General features: G+C 40.9%; 1 protein-coding gene across 5 annotated transcripts in view; it reads left to right on the forward strand.

Annotated features, from left to right (window-relative positions):
• The first annotated feature begins 3580 nt into the window (after window positions 1-3580).
• GAK (cyclin G associated kinase) overlaps window positions 3581-19563 on the forward strand; it is a 70195-nt gene continuing 54212 nt past the window's right edge. For 4 of the 5 annotated variants that reach the window (XR_012649037.1, XM_075020917.1, XM_075020920.1 and 1 more), the window contains exons 1-5: window positions 3581-3891; window positions 12623-12684; window positions 14002-14061; window positions 15982-16096; window positions 16528-16670. Coding sequence is in view for 4 of the 5 variants with exons in the window: in XM_075020917.1 (XP_074877018.1) it covers window positions 3750-3891; window positions 12623-12684; window positions 14002-14061; window positions 15982-16096; window positions 16528-16670 (522 nt within the window). In the remaining variant the exon portion in view is untranslated. The remainder of the gene's footprint in view (window positions 3892-12622; window positions 12685-14001; window positions 14062-15981; window positions 16097-16527; window positions 16671-19563) is intronic. The other variant, XM_075020919.1, reaches the window with a different exon arrangement.

The raw sequence follows: 19563 nt of genomic DNA on the forward strand, positions 1-19563 counted from the left end.
AGATTTGGATGGGCACTTCCAAAAGCCAATGGATGATTCTTACTGGATTGCATGAGGCAGAATTAAACCTAAATCTTTCAAAGGGGCATAGTTTCACTCAAACCTAGACTGGCCAATTAGGGAAGAAAATGAATGAAACAGAAGTGCCAGCTCGGCTCTGAAAGTGCTTTTTGTATACTTCTGGTCTCAGAAGAGATGAAGAGTCTCTGCATGCAAAATGAAGACATTAAATTAAGAAAGGTCAAACCTGTTCTGTTTGCTTTGTGTCAGGATTAGCTTTGTGACTTAGGCTTTTGGAGTACATCACAAGAGCAGCTGCACTAAAAAATACAAACCCTGGAGATGTATTTAATCTTTCTTCCAAGGTGTACTTAGTTTTTCAGCTGTGCTGAACCTTATAAACCCTACCTAGAGCCATGCAGACATTATTATATATGCCGTTTTCCTAGCTATATTTTGATTAAATGCTATATAGAGAAATGCAAAGTAGAATGCTAATTCATTACTATTTAATTCATTTTATTCCTAAGGAGCTGAAAGCAATTACTGGAATGGAAATTAAAGTGCATATCTTTTATTACATGCTAATAGAGAGAATGAACTTTTCATGTAATAATTCCTAAGTTTATAGCTTTGCCCTGCCTTGACGTGATGATACAAAAGGAAATCCCTTCTTTACCACCTTCCCCATGCAAGAGTTTTGGCCAGAATGACCCTTGGCTCATTCTGAGTGAGGCTGTAGAAGGAAGACGACTGGATGAGAGTTAAAGCAGGAAGGCTGGAGCAGAGCTTTTTCATCAGGAACTCAACCATCCTGCAGGAGTCCAGTGTGGCTGTCAGAACTGGGATGCAAATTAGTAACAGATGGCACAACCTTGTTTTCCTGTGCTTTTCAACAGGTATGATGCCAGCTTATAAATGCATAAGCCTTACTGCCTTTAACAACTTCAAAAAAAAAATCCATAGGCCTCTCAAGCTGCATAAACAAAAATAAAACATTACTCTTTTTGGCCAAGTACTGTTGAAAACTGGAGCATTTTACCACACTTCTGTCTCAGCAATAAATAAAAAGGTCAACCCCGCTAATGGAGAGCCTTCTAGACGGCTGCACACATTTCAAACCGCATTTTACTTAGTGGTCTGCTTGGGCCTTTCTGGTATAGTCCTGGATATTTAAAAAGACAGGTCAGTAAAATATTACCCAGCATTCTTCTAAACTTTTTGGCCAGAAAAGCTGCATCTACATCAAGGCTTTCCTCGCATACCTGCAGTAGCTGGAGTGCCAAATCCATCCTGATTTTTTTCAAATGTAACATTCCTGCTTCTTATCCTACATTTTTTCTTATACTTCCTTTATGTGTAACAGATAGTTACTGCTCCTGCAATCTTTCTTATGACAAACTCCCACTGTAGGCTATGACTGTGCTATCTGAACAATTTCAAGCAACCAGAGGAATTGTGCAAATCTTTAGGTCAAGCTTTTAGTACTAGACCTCCCACTTGGTGCCTATCTGCATACGATTTTTGGACTGAAATTTTGGATTATTTGTGCCAAGATCCTTTCTCAACAGTCAAATCTCTCTTGCATAAGTAGTAAAACTGCAAAGTTTTAAATACAGTAATTTTTCACGGATTTAATTTTATTTGCTAATTTTCATACATTAAAAATGTACATATTGATAGAGAACCAAGATTCTCAGACAGTAGCTTTAAGGGAATTTCAAGCAGGCATGAGCCTGTACTGCTGCTGAAAGAAATAAATAGTCCTGCTGCCCTGACATCCTCAGCTATTTCTTCCAGCCTTTGGGACAACTCTTCTGTGCTGAGGTAAATGTGAAACTTAGCATTGGAACAGGGCCATGTTAAAGCTGGTTGGCAAAAAAACCCCACAAGCAACCCAAAAAAGAGGTCATTTTTGCCCAGGTCACTCAGTCTGTTAGTGAAGGTACACCAGAAACCTCAGTCTTCATTTAAGCTGAAGTATGAGTTTTAGTTGCCTCATATTCCACCTGCGACTAGAGTCCTCCTTTTGGGAGTAAGAAAGTTGCTAACAAAAAATCTAGACCTGCGAACACAGAAGGATTGCTTCTGTCGTTCCTTATAAAAGATCCTGTTCCTTTTCCAGTGGCCTTGTATGAATGAGTGTTTGAAGAGGAATATGCAGGTGAATGATAGGACAAGGGACAATGAGCAGAACAGTATGGTGTAGCACGTCTATTAGTGTTTGTTTGTCCAAAATGATTCCAGCCTTTGCCTGAAAAAAATAATTGGAAAAGTCACAAACCAAAGTGGGCTTGCAGGTAGGATGCTCCTGCTGTGAACAGGGAGTGTGCTGTTCTCAGAGTGGTGATGGTGGTATGATTCATGATAGCAAAAGAGGTTTTCTTATAGGGAGAATTGCAAGAGAAAAATAGCAGCTGACCGCTGTAACAGATAGAAGGAAGTTCTCCATATAATCCAAGTTTGATAATTTAAACTTTTTTTTTTTTTAATAAGATATACAAAAACATGGGATCTCTGTACAAATCTACTGGCCTTTAAGACCACACTTCTTAATTGGTAAGCCATTACAGAACAGTGAGGGAAGCACAAGACGCCATGCCCCTGTAATTTACACAGTAGCATGAAGAACTGCAAGTTCTTAGTTTATGGAAGTTGACTGGGAAGTAAAACTCCTCTCTGCAGGAGAACGTTAAGCATGGCCACCTGAAACCTTAGAGAATTTGCGGATGTCTGAGATTGTCTCAAAGTGATGGCTGCTGGCAGGGAGCAGACTGCAACAGCGAAGAGATGGGACTTTTTGAAGGAGAGCCCTAGCTAGCAGTATTCCTTCTGAAACAAAAGGTTTCGAGGCAGCCTTGCTTTTAGTGATCTGCTGTCGCAGGTCACACAGCCATATAGCAGCAGGTAGGCCTGACCAGTTAGTAATCTGCCGGTGTGAACACACGGAGAAGTCAGCCTCGCACCTGAATGCCCAGGCTAATGCTCTACGTGGATTACAGCAGTCGGCGATATTCACGTACCTGCCGTGCCGTGACACACCGGGAAGGCACGACCACCGCCGCCACCACCACCTCCTCCTGTGCACTTGGGTGCAGGCGGTGGGAAGGCAGGAAGGGCGGGGGTTGGCCTGTCAGGGCTGCAGGGAAACGCAAAGGAGCTGGAAGACCCCGAGGGCAGGCGAATCCCGAAAGGCTTACAGCAGTACTCTCCGGCGGAAGCTGCACGTCCTGCACGAGTGCCGCCTGTGTAGGTAGGCCCGACCTACTGACACGAGGCACGTTACCTCCTGGTGACTGCCAAGCCGCTGAGTGGTAACAGCGGGAAAAAACCTGCTGCCTGCTGAATGACGTCCCTTCTCCCAGCCCGAGCTCTTATCCCCGAGGACGGCCCAGCCGCCCAGTCCCGCTCCCTCGGGACTTCTGCTCCAGCGGCGGCAGGCCCGCTGCGCCCCGCCGGGGCGGGGATCCGCACCACCCTCGCCTCGCCCCGCCCCTCCTCGTCCCCCCTCCCCCCGGCCGGAGGGGCGGGGCGGTCGGAGGTGGCACCGTGAGGTCCGACGTGACGTAGCGCTCCCGGAAGCAGCCGAGAGCTGGGCGAACGTTGGTTGAGGAGGCGGCGGCCTCTCGCCGCTGGGGTCGGTAGCTCGGCGCAGCCGCCTCTACTTACCCCGCTTGCCGCGCTCCTCTCCTCTGCCCCCCGCCGCCTCGGCCGCCGGCCCCCGCCCCCGGGCAACGCCTGCTGGGGCCATGTCGCTCTTCCAGTCCGCCCTGGACTTCCTGGCGGGTCCCGGCTCCCTGGGGGCCGCCAGCCGCGACCAGAACGATTTCGTGGGGCAGACGGTGGAGATGGGCGACATGAAGCTGCGCATCAAGCGAGTCATCGCGGAGGGTAAGAGCAGGCGGCGGCGGCGGCAGGCCGGGGGCGGGGCTGGGCTGGGCTGGGCGTCCCTTCGGGCCCTGCGCCTCGGCTCCCCCTTGCCCAGTCTCGCCTTCCTCGGCCGGGAGGGCTTCCTTCTCGGCAGGCCGCGCCCCGCGAGGGGAGGCAGGCCTTGGGGAGGCCGGCGTGCTGTGGTGCCCGGCCGGGGCCGGGGCCGGTGGCTTCCTGCTGCGCGGGCAGACGTCCGCTGGGAAAGGCTTGTCTGCCTCCCCCTTGCTGCTTCAGTGCGGGGTCACGGGTGCACGGAGTTAACGCAAGAGCCGCAGAAGGTGTTTCGGGAGGGCCCGGCACAGCAGCGGTGCGCGGTGTTGGCGGCGTTTGCCCGCTTCAGGAATGCTCGGAGAGCCAGCGTGTTTTGTGGCAACTTCTTCACCTCGCTTTATGATTTAGAATGCTCTCACCGCTTAACGCAACTCTCAAAGGCGCTTATGATCTGATTAAGACCTCATGGAAATACTGGATTGCATATGTATTTTTTTAAAAAATGACAATGTGTAATAATATGCAGAGGTCTAAGTTTGCCTGTGCCGTTTTGGGTTGTTTGGAAAACTGTGAAATGCAGGAAAGTATGGTAACTTTAAACGCAAATGTCAGGAGGCTGGTCTCATTCCACATATAGGCTTAGCTGGAGCGTAGGAATTAACTGTCTGGGCAGTTTTCAGTTTCAGTGAATTTTTAGGTAGGCATCATGGTAGTAGACTTGCTAGTCTGTCTTAAAATAGGTGCTATGTTTGGTGTGTGCAAATTACTTGGAAATCAGCAGAAATTTGGATCTTGTTGCGCTCATGGTCAGAGCAATTACTTTATTTCCTCAAGAAGAAGAGACATTGAAAGCTTGTCTCAAAAGACTGAGATGTGAATTTGTCCATATTAATGCAGTTACATAATTCATTAACTTTGTACAGGTGGGTGATGTTATTTAGGTTAAATACCCCTAAGTTCTAGTCAGAGATCCTTTTCATTGTTGAAGTTATCTTCTGTAGTTGCTTCTTTTAATTGTCTTGTATTTAAATAGTTTTATAAATAGATTTATTGGTTTTTTTTTTATTGTTGTTTTTTTTTTGCTTGTGTAGTTTTTTTGTTGAAATCTTAAGTGACCAGCATGGAAGGAAAATTTGATTCTTCAAGATTAGCTGCTTTGGTTAAACTTACAAAAATTGGCTTGTGTAAAACAACAGGACATTGGTCTTTACCACTGTTTTATCTTCTTAAGGGCAAATAAGTTGTTAGTTTAATGCTTCAGCACTTTTGGCATGTGATCTCAGACAAAACCTTGAAGTTTTTTAGGTAGTAAGTTGCATTTAAAACAGTACTAAATGTCAAGTCCTATTCTGCCTTCAGCCTTTACTTACAGTTCCTTTACAGAAGATCCAGTCAGAGTTGTGAGTGAAACGTAAGCACTTAAGATGGTGTGGCTGCAAGGTGAACACTGAGGGAACTGGCTGGTGCTGCTGATACTCTGACATTCCTGCCAGGAGTGACCACAGCAGTTTCCAGAGAGCAACAAAGGAAAGGAAGGGCAGGAAGCTACGTTTGAGATGTATCTGCTGTTTAGTTCTGGGTTCTGAAACAAGTACTTCATACTTTACTCTGGCAGCAGCTTACTGTTTCCCAGGATCTGACACAGGCTTTCTAAAATGTAAGGGGAGAGATGCCAGGTTAGATGATACAAAGCAAAAGGGTGCATGCTTTAAGTCTAGTGTTCTTGCAAATTTATTTGTAGCTGCTGCTTCATGTTCTATGTTTGTCTCGTTATTACGGTTTTATTTCATGTTGTGTTCTCTGTATTTCACTAACTAAAATTGGGCCTAACTGTTTGCTTTTGCTAGAAAGGAAGACTTTTTAGCCAACATTGCTGGGCTAAAACAACCTTTAGGGCATATTCAGTATAAATATACAATACATATAAAATATAGAAGTCCAGCCTCTCCTGCTGTCTTCAGACTTGAATTTGTCTTTAGCATATCATTTATTTTGTTGCTCAAATCGCGTTTGTCTTTGAGCTCTGAACCTCTTTGACACCTTCTGATACATGCTTGCATAACAGTGGCTTATAAGCATTCTCCTCCATGCTTACAAATACAGAATCTGTTTTTGTTCTAAATGAGTTCTTTCATGCCAAATTCCCTACTAGAAAGTCAAGTGCTACTTTCTGAATTTAGATTTCAAATCTGTGGTGAACTGTGTGTGATCTGCAAATGCAGAGGCATAGCCTTTTCTGTAAGGTCAAAGGGTCTGCTTTGGGTTTGGTTGGTGTGAACAGTCTGTGGATTAGCGTTACGCGGTATCATATCATGGCGGCATAAATTCAGTTGTTCTCGCACCCTGCAACTCTTTCCAGCTCTGTAGCGTGCTGCCTGTGTTGGTGCAAATACACGTTGGGCCATGCTGTAAGCTGAGACACTAGCTGCACAGTTCATTTGGATGCGTTTCCCCGTTCATTTTGCAGAGGTGCCACGCTAGGGCTAGGACTGGGCTAACAGAAAACGTGGTGTGCTGCTGCAGGAAGCTGAGAGCACAACCGGGGAGCGTCAGGGCGGGACAGGCTGGTGGTGATCTCTAGCACTGATACTACCTCCAAATGCACAAACAGACTGGTGTATCACAGGATGGGCTGAACACGGTCTCTTGTATTTTCTACTCAGGCTTTTCAGTAGCTCACTGCAGTTAAGAAATTTTAGAGGAAATGGGTTGGGGCCTTTAAGTTTAATCCCTACTTGCCCTTCATATGATGCTGGCTTCAGGTGTTGTGGTTCTTTTGGGTCCTCTGGTTAAGTTCACAGACACAGTTTCACTTAAGTAGAACAGTCGTTGATTGTGTACCTAATTAGTGAATATTAGTAAATGTAACTATGTCACACTTTTGTGACAGAAAGCACTCTCTTTTATGGCCATAAGTCACTTGTCAGTCTGAGTATTCTGTATTTGTCTCCATCACAACATTGGCATCTGCTCTCATCAGGGTGTCTGCACACGCGTAGTCCAGCTACATGTGATAAGAGTTCTCCAAACGCTTGCTAACATGTTTGGTTTTTATAGGGTTAGGTGAGGGTGGCTTAAACTGTAGTCTTTGTCAGATCCCTTGCTGTTTGTGTGAAAAGTATGTGCTTTTTTATGCTGACTTTCTGCTTCTTCAGTTGACATCCTGGATTGTCCTTCACCTTTGTTCAGCAATGTCAGGATTCCTATATTAACCTGTGCCAGATAGTAAGGACCATATCAGTCCCTCAACTGATTCAATGATTGATGTAGCCTGCCCATTTGACCTTGGGACAGAGTGAGGAGAGCAAGTGACCACAGCAGGCTGAACAGTAGTTTTCAGAAATTTCTTGTTTCTTACTTGTGAAAGCAGGCATATTTGCAAAGACAAGCAACCTTGCAAATTTGTTTTTCAAATGCTAGATGCTGCTGGCTTTCATTTTTGCCTTTCCCTTTCTCATGACTAGTTAAGTATGTAATGAAACAATGCATTACAGTAGCAAGCAGTTTTATGCTGTGGTTGATGTCCCAGTTTTGATGCTTCACTAGCTGACAAATAGGAAAACTGTCATTTCACTGAAATAGTTTGTCTGAAAAAAAATCAGTGAAGATGGGAAGAACAGGACAGGTTAAAAATAAAAGTTTTAAATCCAATTTGATTTTTAGTGCAGTGAACTTAATCGATATTACGTGATGCCTAGGTTTAACTTGAGGGAGAAGGCAAATCTCTTGGCTGGAAAAGATGAAGTACTGACAGGACCAATGCCTGTGGACTGTGGTGGTGTAAAGACAATTGTAGAGTGCTTGCTATTAAAGCAAATGAGGTAGGGTTAGTTCTTAATGCAAAGGAAGTCATGAGGTGGTCTCAGTGTGGGCCAGGAAGGTGAGGCTGGCAAGCTTTGTGCTCTACTGTGTTTATCTGAGTCTGCTATGGGGCAAGACTGATTCCAGGACTGACTATTGTACTTCAGCTACTCCATTTTCGTGAGTTGTTGTGGTGCTCTGTAGTGAACCTCTTCAGTGTAAGTTTGTGTTTACAGAAAAAGAAAAACAGTTTTCTTCTGTGTCATGGTTTAACCCCAGCCAGCAACTAACCACCGTGCAGCTGCTGACTCACTCCCCCCGCCATTGGGAAAAGAAGTAAAACTCGTGGGTTGAGATAAGAATGGTTTAATAGAACAGAAAAGAAGAAACCAATAATGATAACACTAATAAAATGACAACAGTAATAATAAAAGGATTGGAATGTACAAATGATGCACAGTGCAATTGCTCGACACCCAGCTAGTCCCTGAGCTGTGATCCCCCGCCCCCCCCTCCCAGTTGCTATACTAGGTGGGACATCCCATGGTATGGAATACCCCTTTGGCCAATTTGGGTCAGCTGCCCTGGCTGTGTCCTGTGCCAACTTCTTGTGCCCCTCCAGCTCTCTCGCTGGCTGGGCATGAGAAGCTGAAAAATCCTTGACTTTAGTCTAAACACTACTTAGCAACAACTAAAAACATCAGTGTGTTATCAACATTCTTTGCATACTGAACTCAAAACATAGCACTGTACCAGCTACTAGGAAGACAGTTAACTCTATCCCAGCTGAAACCAGGACATTCTGCCATAATTTCTGTGGCAAAAAATAATAATCTGAGACCCTTTCTGAGAGCTTGGGCTTTGTTCTGAAAATGGGACTATGAAATGCTACAGCAGTGAAAAACTAGTCTCTCAGGGCAAGAGCTTGTATAAGTATGTACATACATACACACTGCTAACCTGTATGGGGAAATACTAAGATGATTTTGCTGATATAAAAAGCTTCAGAAAACTGACTTAAAACCATTGACAGATATTTACATGGGTGGAAATAACAAGTGAAAACACCCCAGAAAAAACTACATTTTTTCTATGCCCGTAGGAAAGAAACCAAAGCAGTCTTTCTGTTCTTAACTTTAATTTTGTTGTTTGCCTCAGTTGGGTCTACTATACAGGTATTTGATCATACAGGTGTGTTGATGTGGGGGTGTGATCCTTGACTGACATGGCTGTGTTGACGGTGAAATCCTCGGTGTGGCTATAGTTAAACAGGTGAAACTGCTTTTTTTTTACTTTTTTGCAAATTATATTGCTAACTACATTGGTCACAGGGCCTGGTAAGCCATGCCACCATTGAAATGGCCTTAAAGAAGACTCTCTTCATTATTTTTCCTTTTGTTAACCCATGCTGTGAAAATGTAGTCATTAAACCAAGCATTTTGCTAATACACAAGTTGAGTCCTGCCAGCTTTAAATTTGACCTTAGCAAAGTCTTAGTTTGGACACCGCGTATGCAGATTTCACCAGATCTCCAGGTAATGTTAATTATACTTCACTTAAAGTCAGATAGCTATGCTTTAACCTAAGCAGAGCTTGTATTAACTTTCTGTTGATAACAAGAATTTATCATTTTTAAATGGCTTGCATTGCTTAAAATGTTCACTTGTACTGCTAGGCCAAAATGAACATTTATGATTTTCCATGAGTATTGAAACTTACAAGCAGTATGTGTTTTGAAGTAGTTATGAAGTTGAATATAAAATTTCTTCAGATTCCTAGATACTAATTAAGAGGACTGAAACTAATTTTTTTGGTTGGAGATGAGATTAACTTAAATGCAACAAAGATTACTTAAACTTCAGAAGCCTTTCTGAGGTGGTTGTAATATGATTCTGAGTGTTTAAAAAAAAAAGGCTTTGCCATCAAGAAATGAACTTGTGTAGTTTTTGTAATGTGGTTCAGTTTTAGGCATGTATTTCAAGATTATTTGGGAACTGAGAGAAAATTTCAGGGCAACTGTGGATATGTCTAGAGTTTTTGGAGGACTATGATGATCAGCACTTCTGTGAAAATTTGAAATATATCTTTTTTGAAGACTTACTATATAATCTTTAGTCAGGTAAACTAATTCCTCCTTTTACTCCTTTGTACTTAGTGTCAACAGGATTAACCTTAGTGATAATGTGCAACTTGGTCTATGTTGTAAGCATTTCTTATGTTGGAGGAAGAGCTTGCAGGAAGGCTTATCAGACCCGTTGAAATAGTTGGAAAGGTAGCAATGCTTCTAGGGGCCTTCTTCAGAGTTTGGGTCAGCTTGGTTGTTAATCAGATATATGCTTGAAAATGATGGATTGAATTGATTTGAGTTAATTCTGATGCATAGGTGCTTTCACCTGTATACTTTCCAGGAGGCAATTTGATGCATTTGAATGAAGCATGGTTATATTTTGGAGTGCATGTATGTAGGTCTGTGGACATTTGTGTTTGTAGAGGTACTAGCAAAGTGTATACTTGAAATTCAAAGTACACTTGCCCCATTCCAGCCCTGGTAGAAGCCTTGGCAGTGTACTCAGCTGAGCTGAGCTTGCAGAATAATTGTTCTGTAATCTGTGGTGCCTCTGTCACCATTTTGCTTGAGTGCCTTACAGAAAACTAGCTGTGCAGTAATTTTATGTTCTAGAAATTTGTGCTGAGTTGAAGCCCCTCATTTTGTAAATTGAAGCATATATTTTCAAGATGCGGCTTGCAGGGATACTAGAATAAAATCAAAGAAATATTTATCAAGATGAATGTAAAGACTTTCTTCTCTAGGGCCAGCAGTACTTTCACTGTGTAGAATGTCTGTGGGATCTGTGTAGGGTGAAGACGTGGAGGCAGTAGCTGTGTGGTCCAGTGATTGTACACTGGTGTAGGGGCTTGCAACTCACTGGAACAGTGGACTCTGAAACCTGGGACATGCCTCTAGATATGAATAGGGAACTGGTTGGAAAGAGCAGTCAAAAACCATGGTTTCCCAGCACTCAGCTTCAGTGGAAGCATGACTCGCAGATTTTCTTGCTTGTTTCACCAGCTCCGTGAAATCTGTAAACAGTAGTCACAACTGATTAGCACTGTCCAGAACCATGTGGTTCTTGCATATGTTCTCATTCAGAAACTATCTTCAGGTAATACTCTTAAGGTGGTGGTAAGTGTGGACTTCATTCTGTCTCCAGCCCCTGTCCCATCAGTGCCCAAAATGCTGATTGTAATTGCTGATCAGAACACTTGGACTGGGGGCTTTAGAAAAGCTAAGGGAACTTCCTGTTGTGGGAAGTACCAAACCTGATTTTACAGAATGAATCAAAGTAAATGGATAAGCACAATGCATACATGGGTAGTGTATGGTGGGAATGAACTGCAGCCCTCGCTATCTGTTGTCTTCAGTGTTCTCATTGACTTTAACTCTTCTATGGTGCACTAGTGACTCTGCTTTGCTTGTCCTCCCTGCAGCTGGGATCATGGTTTTGCTGGTTTTCTGTATAATTGCCCTTTAGATACCAAAAGGAAAGGCAATATCCAGGAGCCTGTCATTTATTTGTTTCATGTTGTGGATGCTACTGGCAAAGGAACAAGATGCGTGGGCAGTACCATTCAGGAGTCTTGGAGAACACTGTGATGGTTAATTGCCATGTAAAACTTTTCAGAGTACTTCTTGAAAAGCCTTGTATTTGATTGAATTGCACAAAGCAAACACTGTGTTCACTTCAGCCTCATGTTAATATTCCACATCTACAGAGAGGGTATTGGGTACTAATGTGACCATACTGATTTGGATCCTGCATTTTTTTAAAAAAGTGCCTTGTCAACTTGTTTCTTTGTCTGTGGTGGCTCTTTTGTTAGTTATCCTATTCTTAGACATTTTGACCAGTAAAGTTTTGTAGTTCACCAATGTTTTCTGTCCTTATTCTCCAAATCATTGTAGAGAACATTGCTATGTAGTTCAATGAAAACAGAATTTATATTATAGGAGTAGAAAGGCAAATCATTGAAGTTTGTCACTTTGGCTGTTACTCTACTAGAGATACTCTACAATAGTTGGAGAGCACATATGCAACCACACTGTTTGTGTAACCATGAGGAGGACATTCCCAGAAGAAATGGAAGTGATACTAGTATCTTTAAAATGGAGTAGAACTGTATAAATATGTTCTTTTGATGCAGTTGGATTACATAATATAGCAATTGAGGAAACTTACCAGATCTGTAACTTTTTCTCAGTCTTTTTCACTTTGTAGAAATGTGTACAATGTTCTTGAGCATATTGGTAGTATTCGATGAAATAGATATTCTGACAAAAGATTTGGAAGGAAAAGTGTTGTATGGAATGACAAATTGCAATTTAGTAACAGCATCATCCTTATTGGAAGTGTGCGCTTCAGTGCTTGAAAACACTTTCTGCTTTTAATAGGAAGCCTGAAGCATGGCAATTATTCTAAAAGTATAAGGAGCTGTATATTTAACATTTTGTCCCCCTTGGTTATTGCTATTTTTATAGGAAGCATAGCAGTGTAAAACCAAGAAGTAGTTTAATTAAAAACATTAGGTAATACTGGCTGTACTGGATCTTGGTTTTATAAGGACCTGCATTAAAAAAAAAAAAATTGCTTCATAGGAAATCTGCATATGCAGACTAACAAAATGCAGGAAAGTAACAAACTTGGTGTGCTTTTGGTGTGTGTAAAAGAAAGCATGAGAGTATTTTAGCTCTTGTATGTATGTTACCCATACTCTTGGTAAGCCACTGAAAAATATGTATACTTCCTACATTCCGAAAGTATCTAAATTCAAACTCTGTTAGATTAAAAAGAATTATTTGCCTGAATGTTGAAATTAAAACTGACTTAATCTGCTTTTTTTGTAGGTGGTTTTGCTTTTGTCTATGAAGCTCAAGATCTTGGAAGTGGCAAAGATTATGCTTTAAAGGTAAAGTGAATTTAATTCACTACAGGTATATAAGGTCTGTCTTTTTGCTTGATGGCACTTAATCCTTGATGTATGCCACTGACAAGTCATTTGGAAAAATCCAGTATGATAAAGTGGTGTTTGTACCACACTACCTGTATTTGGTCTAGAAATTCATGACCCTGCCCCCAAGCATTCTGTTGCATGGTTAAAAAGAATCTTTCCTAGTTACCTGAAGTGGGGTACAGGAATATTTACACTCCTCAGGAGCAGATTTAGCCTACCAGTTAGCCTACCTTTGTACTTCCAAGGTGGGTTTTATCAGTATTAAAAATAATGCTCCACACCTGGACTCATTGATCAGACATTCAGCCTGGCACTTCTCAGAGACACTCCTCTGGATTCTTGTTTTCTGAAGGCTTATAATAATCATCTAACAGCTGAAAAACTGAAGTGTTACGGAAGGGACAATAAAGTGAGGTAATTTACCTTGTCATATTTTGCTGCAAAAAAATTATGTCACTTGTGTTCACCGCAAGATGGCTTCGTTTTTGGAGTAGGGATGTTCTGTGGCTGTATCAGTATGAAGATGTCTATCTTGGAAAGTGAAAAGGATGTAGTATGAGGGGTGGGAGAGGTAAGATGGCATTACACCACTAGTAATTACTTGGTCTTTTTCCTTTTCATACTACATCCTACAGTAACAAAACATGTGATGAAACCCATATAGTATGTGTTCAAAATGTCATCTAGAAGTAGCCCTATTTGAAAGTATCAGATAAAAGGTGAACCATTACTGTGCTTCCTCTGTTTTGTAAAACTGGTACTTTGTAGCAACTGCACAGATTGATTCTAGTGAAGTGTTGACTCCAAGTGATACTGGAAATAGTAATGCTTGATTTTGCTGCTGATTACCCAGGTACCATTGAAAAAGTTGGGCTACATAATTTGGAGAAGTTTTGGTTGGAGTGGATTGAAGGTTGTTCCTAAAGATTTGAGGCAGAAGATGAATCTTTCCTTGTCAGTGCGCAATGCTGTAGCCAGGAGACTTTAGTGTTTTATACAACAGAAAACTGTCAGTACAGTTACTTGACGAGTATCAAAGGTTACAACTGCTCAGTTGTCACTAAACCTGAATGGTACAGGTAGCTGGAAATCTGGTGTTTTATTTATGGCAGTATGTCCAAATGTACAATAAGCCCACTTTTACTGCCCCATCACAATTCCTTAGGTTTTTGACTGTAGCTTATCCTTTCTGTTCTAGAAAAAAATACCTGTGAACTGTTTTTCTGTAAGTTTTAATAACTGTACATTGTCAATTATTCCGTTTTCTGACAGCGATTGCTATCTAATGAAGAAGAAAAGAACAAAGCCATCATTCAGGAAGTTTGCTTTATGGTATCCTCTTCTGGAACATATTTTAATGTTTTGATTTAATTGTCTGATATCAAACATTTCTGAGAAATACAGGACTGCTCTATGGATTCAGCTCTTTCCTGCTTAAGAGGACTGACATTCTGAGGAAGGTGTGGGTTCCTGGTTTGTCATGAATATGGCACTGACATCAAGCAAGTTCAGTTCTTCAAAAATTGCAGGAATTTAATGTGTGCAGATAACTTTTGTAGATAGTATAGACTTTGTCATGTATTTTGTCTAGCAAGAAGTGAAATTCTTATTTGGGCTTTCTTGCAGTCCTGTGACTGTGGTCAAGAGACCTTTTGACTATTCAGATGATACTTAGATCTTAAGTAGACTTCCCTTATATACACTGGATTTATTCCTTTCTTAACTACTCAAAATTTTGTTTTTACTCTCATTGTTTCTTAATTTCTGCCTCAGATGTGTCTGACTTTAAAAGGAATACTGAATATTAAGGAAGGAATTTCAGTAGAATACATGCATCACAAACAAGCAGCAGACATTTTTCAGTGTTGTTGCTGTCCTTTTCATCTTCAGTGATGTTAGATGGTAGGGTATAATGTTATCTCAGAGTGTTTTCAGTCTTTGGCTTTAGTAACTCAGTATTTGCTCCCCAGCATTTGAAACAAACTAAGGGTCTTAGAACATGAGTCAGTGAGTAGCTGTGGTATGCTGTTGTTTTGTTTTCCACTCTGATTATTCAGCTTAATTTTGAGTTGCCAGGCAAAACCACTGATCTTAATTTAAGCTACTCAGTTCTTTTCATGATTACCAAAATGTTTGGCAAAATCTTACACTAAATACTGTTCACTAGAAGTACACTTGTAAAGAATGGACTACCATAGCACTATGTATTTTCTAGCTACTCTGACTATATTTTGCCCAGAGTAAAGAACTGAATGTTCTTTAGATGTTTTTTCACAGCTCGGGTGCATTGAAGCAGATGTACAACATGAATGAGAGTTAACAGTTGCTAACTTTCCAAGATATAACTGCGAAATGAAATTAATTCCTGCAGCTCTGAGTAAAAGGTTGTGAAGATACAAGATATAAAATAGTATTTAGGATTCCTTCTAATTTCGTGGATCCAACTTGCCCTTTTTTTTTAATAGGTTTGTTGTGCTTAGGATGTCTTTGATTTTTTCTTTTCAGACTTGGTGAATGCATCTTCTAAATAATGTGTGTTTGTCTCATAGGCATGAGTATCAGTATACGACCAAGGTGATGCACATCAGGGTTAACACAAACAGGCATAATGCAATGTAACTTCATTTGGCAGGAACTGAGATCACTTACATTTTACTCCCCTTTATGTAGTTCAGAAATGATACCTTGAATTTTTTAAATGGAAGTGAAACATGACAAAGGTTGTACTATGAAGAATTATTACTAATAATGGGTGGATAAGTTCCTCTGTCTTTTAGAGCTTTTATTTGTTTTGAACTTCATTTTAATTACTAAAAACTGAAACATAATGTACTTAATACTTGCTTTGGAAAGATAGGTGTTGATACAATAGCCCTTTCTTGATCAGCCAGCTCGAGAAGCAGCTGATAATTAAAAGGTCTCTCTGGTACTTCTGCTAATGCCTTGCAGTCATTGTCAAAAGACAAAAAGAAGTAACTAGGCGTGTTTTGAAGTCCAGTTTCTTCAGAGCCTTAATCACAAGTGGGTTTTTTTTAATGCTTTATTTTGAGTTTTTATTACATTACCTTCAGTGGCTTCCCTTAAAGTCTGGGGTTTTTTTTTAGCTGAGGCATGGATTTTTAGTATTTTAATTGCAGCTGTAATGCTCTCTGTTGTTTTAAGCTAACATTTCATATGAGATGTCTGTGAACTGCTGTGTACAGTAGCATCAATAAACTTGGTCGTTGTCTTCCTTGAACATGTTATCTCCAGAAAAAACTTTCAGGTCATCCCAACATTGTCCAGTTCTGCTCTGCTGCATCTATAGGAAAAGAAGAATCAGACACAGGACAGGGAGAGTTTCTTCTGCTTACAGAGCTGTGTAAAGGTAAACTTTCTTTCTTTTCCCAGCAGTGCGCATTGCTTTTGGCAGCTGTTTTGCACAGGTTGCTTCACAGCTTAGAAAGCCTCTTAAAGATAGCATAGTTCAGTGGAGCTAGAGTTCAGCCTCATCTTTTATAGGATAAGGATCACGTTCTTTGAGACTACAGTTGAACCTCATCTTAAATATGGGATAATCATTAAGTTCTTTGTGTTTGAGACAGTCAGAGGAAGGAAGAGGAGGAATAGTTCCTTAGAGCACCATTTCCTTTGGCACTGCGGTCAGTGTGGATTTGCCCTTTGCAGAATATCCACCTGATACTACAACTCAAGACTGTAAATCTTCCTAAAAGAGAAAGTGTTTGTCTGTTCATGCCAAGCTCTCGGAATTTGTGGTCTTCTGTGTATGCTTATATGAATTTCTCTGATTTCCTGCAGGGCAGCTGGTGGAATTCTTAAAGAAAGTAGAATCCAGAGGACCTATCTCCTGTGACACAGTTTTGAAGATCTTTTATCAGACCTGCAGAGCAGTGCAGCATATGCATAAACAGAAGCCTCCTATTATCCACAGAGATTTAAAGGTGTGTTACAATGTTTAAATAAAGGCTGAATTTAAAACAGCAAAGGAACCTGTGGGGCTGAATCAGTGTTAAGACTGTTGATCAAATACAGTGGATGCTCTTGAGTGTAGTGCTTACATGTATTGCCTTGCCAAGGCTGCTGGATGTCAGTGAAGGTCATCACTGAAATACTTATCTCTTCAAACAACATCTTTTCCTTGTGCTTGTGGTTAGTACTACTTGTACTCTATCTGAACAAGCTGACAGAAAAGCGGTATATCATGGTTTGCTGATTAAATTAGTCTTTAAGTAGTTTGCTTTTGATAAAATAACCAATTACGACTTGTGAGTTGCAGTTTTGGGGTGAGCAGGTTTTCTACATAGAAAAGAAAGCTTTGAATGAGAACACAAGGTAATGTTTGATTCTCTGTAAAAGATTACATAGCCTTTGTGTAGTAAGCTGTTAGTTTTAGAACTAACAACTTGTATTGCATTTTAGGGCTTGTTTTTAACTTGAATTTTAAAATTTGGTAGGCATAATTAATGATAGATTTTTTGTTTCTTAATTTTTTGTTCTGTTAGCCTTTACCAAGATGCTATAGGGTTATGCTGTACAAAGCGTTGTCCCCTTAGAAACTTTGGTGATTTGAAAGGACTTCATCTGTGTTTGAATTTTGTATTTTGAAAGCAGGGGTTCACCTTTACATGTACGCTATACCTTAGCTGAACGAGCCCTAATCATCAGTGAGATTCTGCTGTACTACAAATACATTTGAACCTAGTAGAAAGAGGTGGTGTCTATAAACATAAACAAAATAAGAGAAAGAAGATTCTCATTCCTGAAACAGTGTCTGAATTTCACGCATATGTCTGTTTTCTGCTTGATGTGATACTAGCTGAATATAAAAAAAGGAAAATTTGTTCCACCTTAAGTAAGCATGTACTTGATTACTTCAGGGAAAGGAAAATTAAACCACTTTTTGAAAGTAAATGCGTGCGAAGTGTTTTCAACAGTGTTGTTGAAAGCTTTAATGTTAGGCCCTAGTATAACCCCTTAATATAAAAAGTAGTTTTGATGATGGAGCACTTTTTTTGTTTTATTTTGTTCTCCTCAGTACCATTGAGCAGGCTTCTAGGTCATGTCAAAGAAATTTTAACCAAGCTGGGATAGACCTTTCTTGTTGTTACTTTCTAGAATAAAATCTTTTATTCTTCATGGAAATTTCTATGCACCAGCCCCTAGAAAAACTTGTAGAAAAGGTGCATCTCTTCTCTGAAAAGGGGGTAAAAACTGTTTACAAATAAATATACAATTTCTTACATAGCCAGCTCCACTGAAGTTGAGCCAATGCTGTAATTCAAGGTCTGTTTTTTCTTGTCAAGGCATGTATATTCCCAGCAGGGATAAAATATGGGAAAAGGCAGGAATTTGGTTTCATGTTGGTTTCATGTTACAGAGGCTGCAAAGCAAGATTAAATGATAGTTGTGCTGCAACAGGCAGAGACTTTACTACAATTTGGAGCCAAATAGGGTTCATTTAACTGCTGCCCTTTCCAGAGGGCTGAACTTAGGTCAGCAGCATAAAAACCTGTAGGTCAAAATTTTGAGCCTACCTCAAATGCGACCCGAGATGCTAGTGTAGCATTTGGGAAAGGGTGTGGTAGGGTGGAGTCCTAACAGGTTTTTCTAATTATTTTGACTAAAAATATAAGGATTCATAAACTTCTACAGTGCAGCTTAAAACCAAGTTGAACTTCTTAGTGGTGGCTGTTTCTATCCTCCTGTGGTTTCCTTCTCTTGCTTGTCAGTGTATTGCATTCTTTGCTCCTGAACCCCTTTAGACAAAGATTGCACTTATGTGTGTGTACAGGACTGTAAGAACCCAGCTAGTTTCTGAGTTGTAGAAATTCTAAGCTAGATAGAGGGCGATTTGTAAAATATCAGTGCTGCTCTCGTATTTCAGTTGTCTGAATTTGATCTTTTTGGGGTTTGCCATGCAGCGCACAGCTAGTCTGTATAACATAGGTAGTAGAGCCTGTTAAAATCTGAACGATCAGCTGGAATGTTTTACGTTATTAGTAACCTTTACCAGTGCACAAAAAACAGAACATGTGTGTGCAGAAGCTTGATCTCTGGTCTTACTGTGACTATTTTTAGTGTATAAATTTAATGTGATGTTGAATGCCCACTGTTCTTATTGTACATGGAGATAAGCAAAGGTCATCCAACAGAGAAGGGAATTCAGATTGCTCATTGAGATTGATACTCTTACCACATCATTAACAGAGCTTATGTCTTCCTGCAGGGTAGTCAAAATTCATTTTATAGCAGAAGAAGTTGGAAGGGGCTTGTGTAAGGGAGGCTAGTAGAATGTTCTGAAAACCAAGGTTTTACAGAAGGAAGTCCAGAGATATGGTTTCAAAGGGAAAGGGAAGACAAACCTAGTTATCTCCAGTGTAGTGTTGTAATGTTACTAATATGCCTCTTAACTTTTACACCTTTTCCTGGCTTCATACAGAGAAACAAATTTTCTTTTTTAGCCCTTTTGTGGTTATGACCTCACAATACTGCTGCCCAATACCTACTTTTACCTTCCCCTTAAGTTTCTTACCCATTTTGCTTAACAATCCAGGAAGGCTAGACTTTATGAAGTAGAAAAAGGGAGGGATAACGATGAACTATTTGGGCAGCACGTGGTCCTCAAATAGCTGGTTTCTGTCTCTGCACAGTGTCATGGCTGCCTCTTTCTGGGTGTCCCCCAGCAGCCTACTTCTCTAGTAGTGCCTTGTTTTGTGTCTACAGCAGTCCTAACCTCCACTCCACTGCAATTAAGCTAAGTGTTCAGTTTTAAGCATGAAAACATTTGGATTCCAAGATGCTGCTTTTGCAAGTGGTCCTCTGAAAAACTGGCCT

Source organism: Buteo buteo, chromosome Z (assembly GCF_964188355.1).
Source record: "Buteo buteo chromosome Z, bButBut1.hap1.1, whole genome shotgun sequence".
In the NCBI taxonomy this organism is placed as follows: Eukaryota; Metazoa; Chordata; class Aves; order Accipitriformes; family Accipitridae; genus Buteo; species Buteo buteo.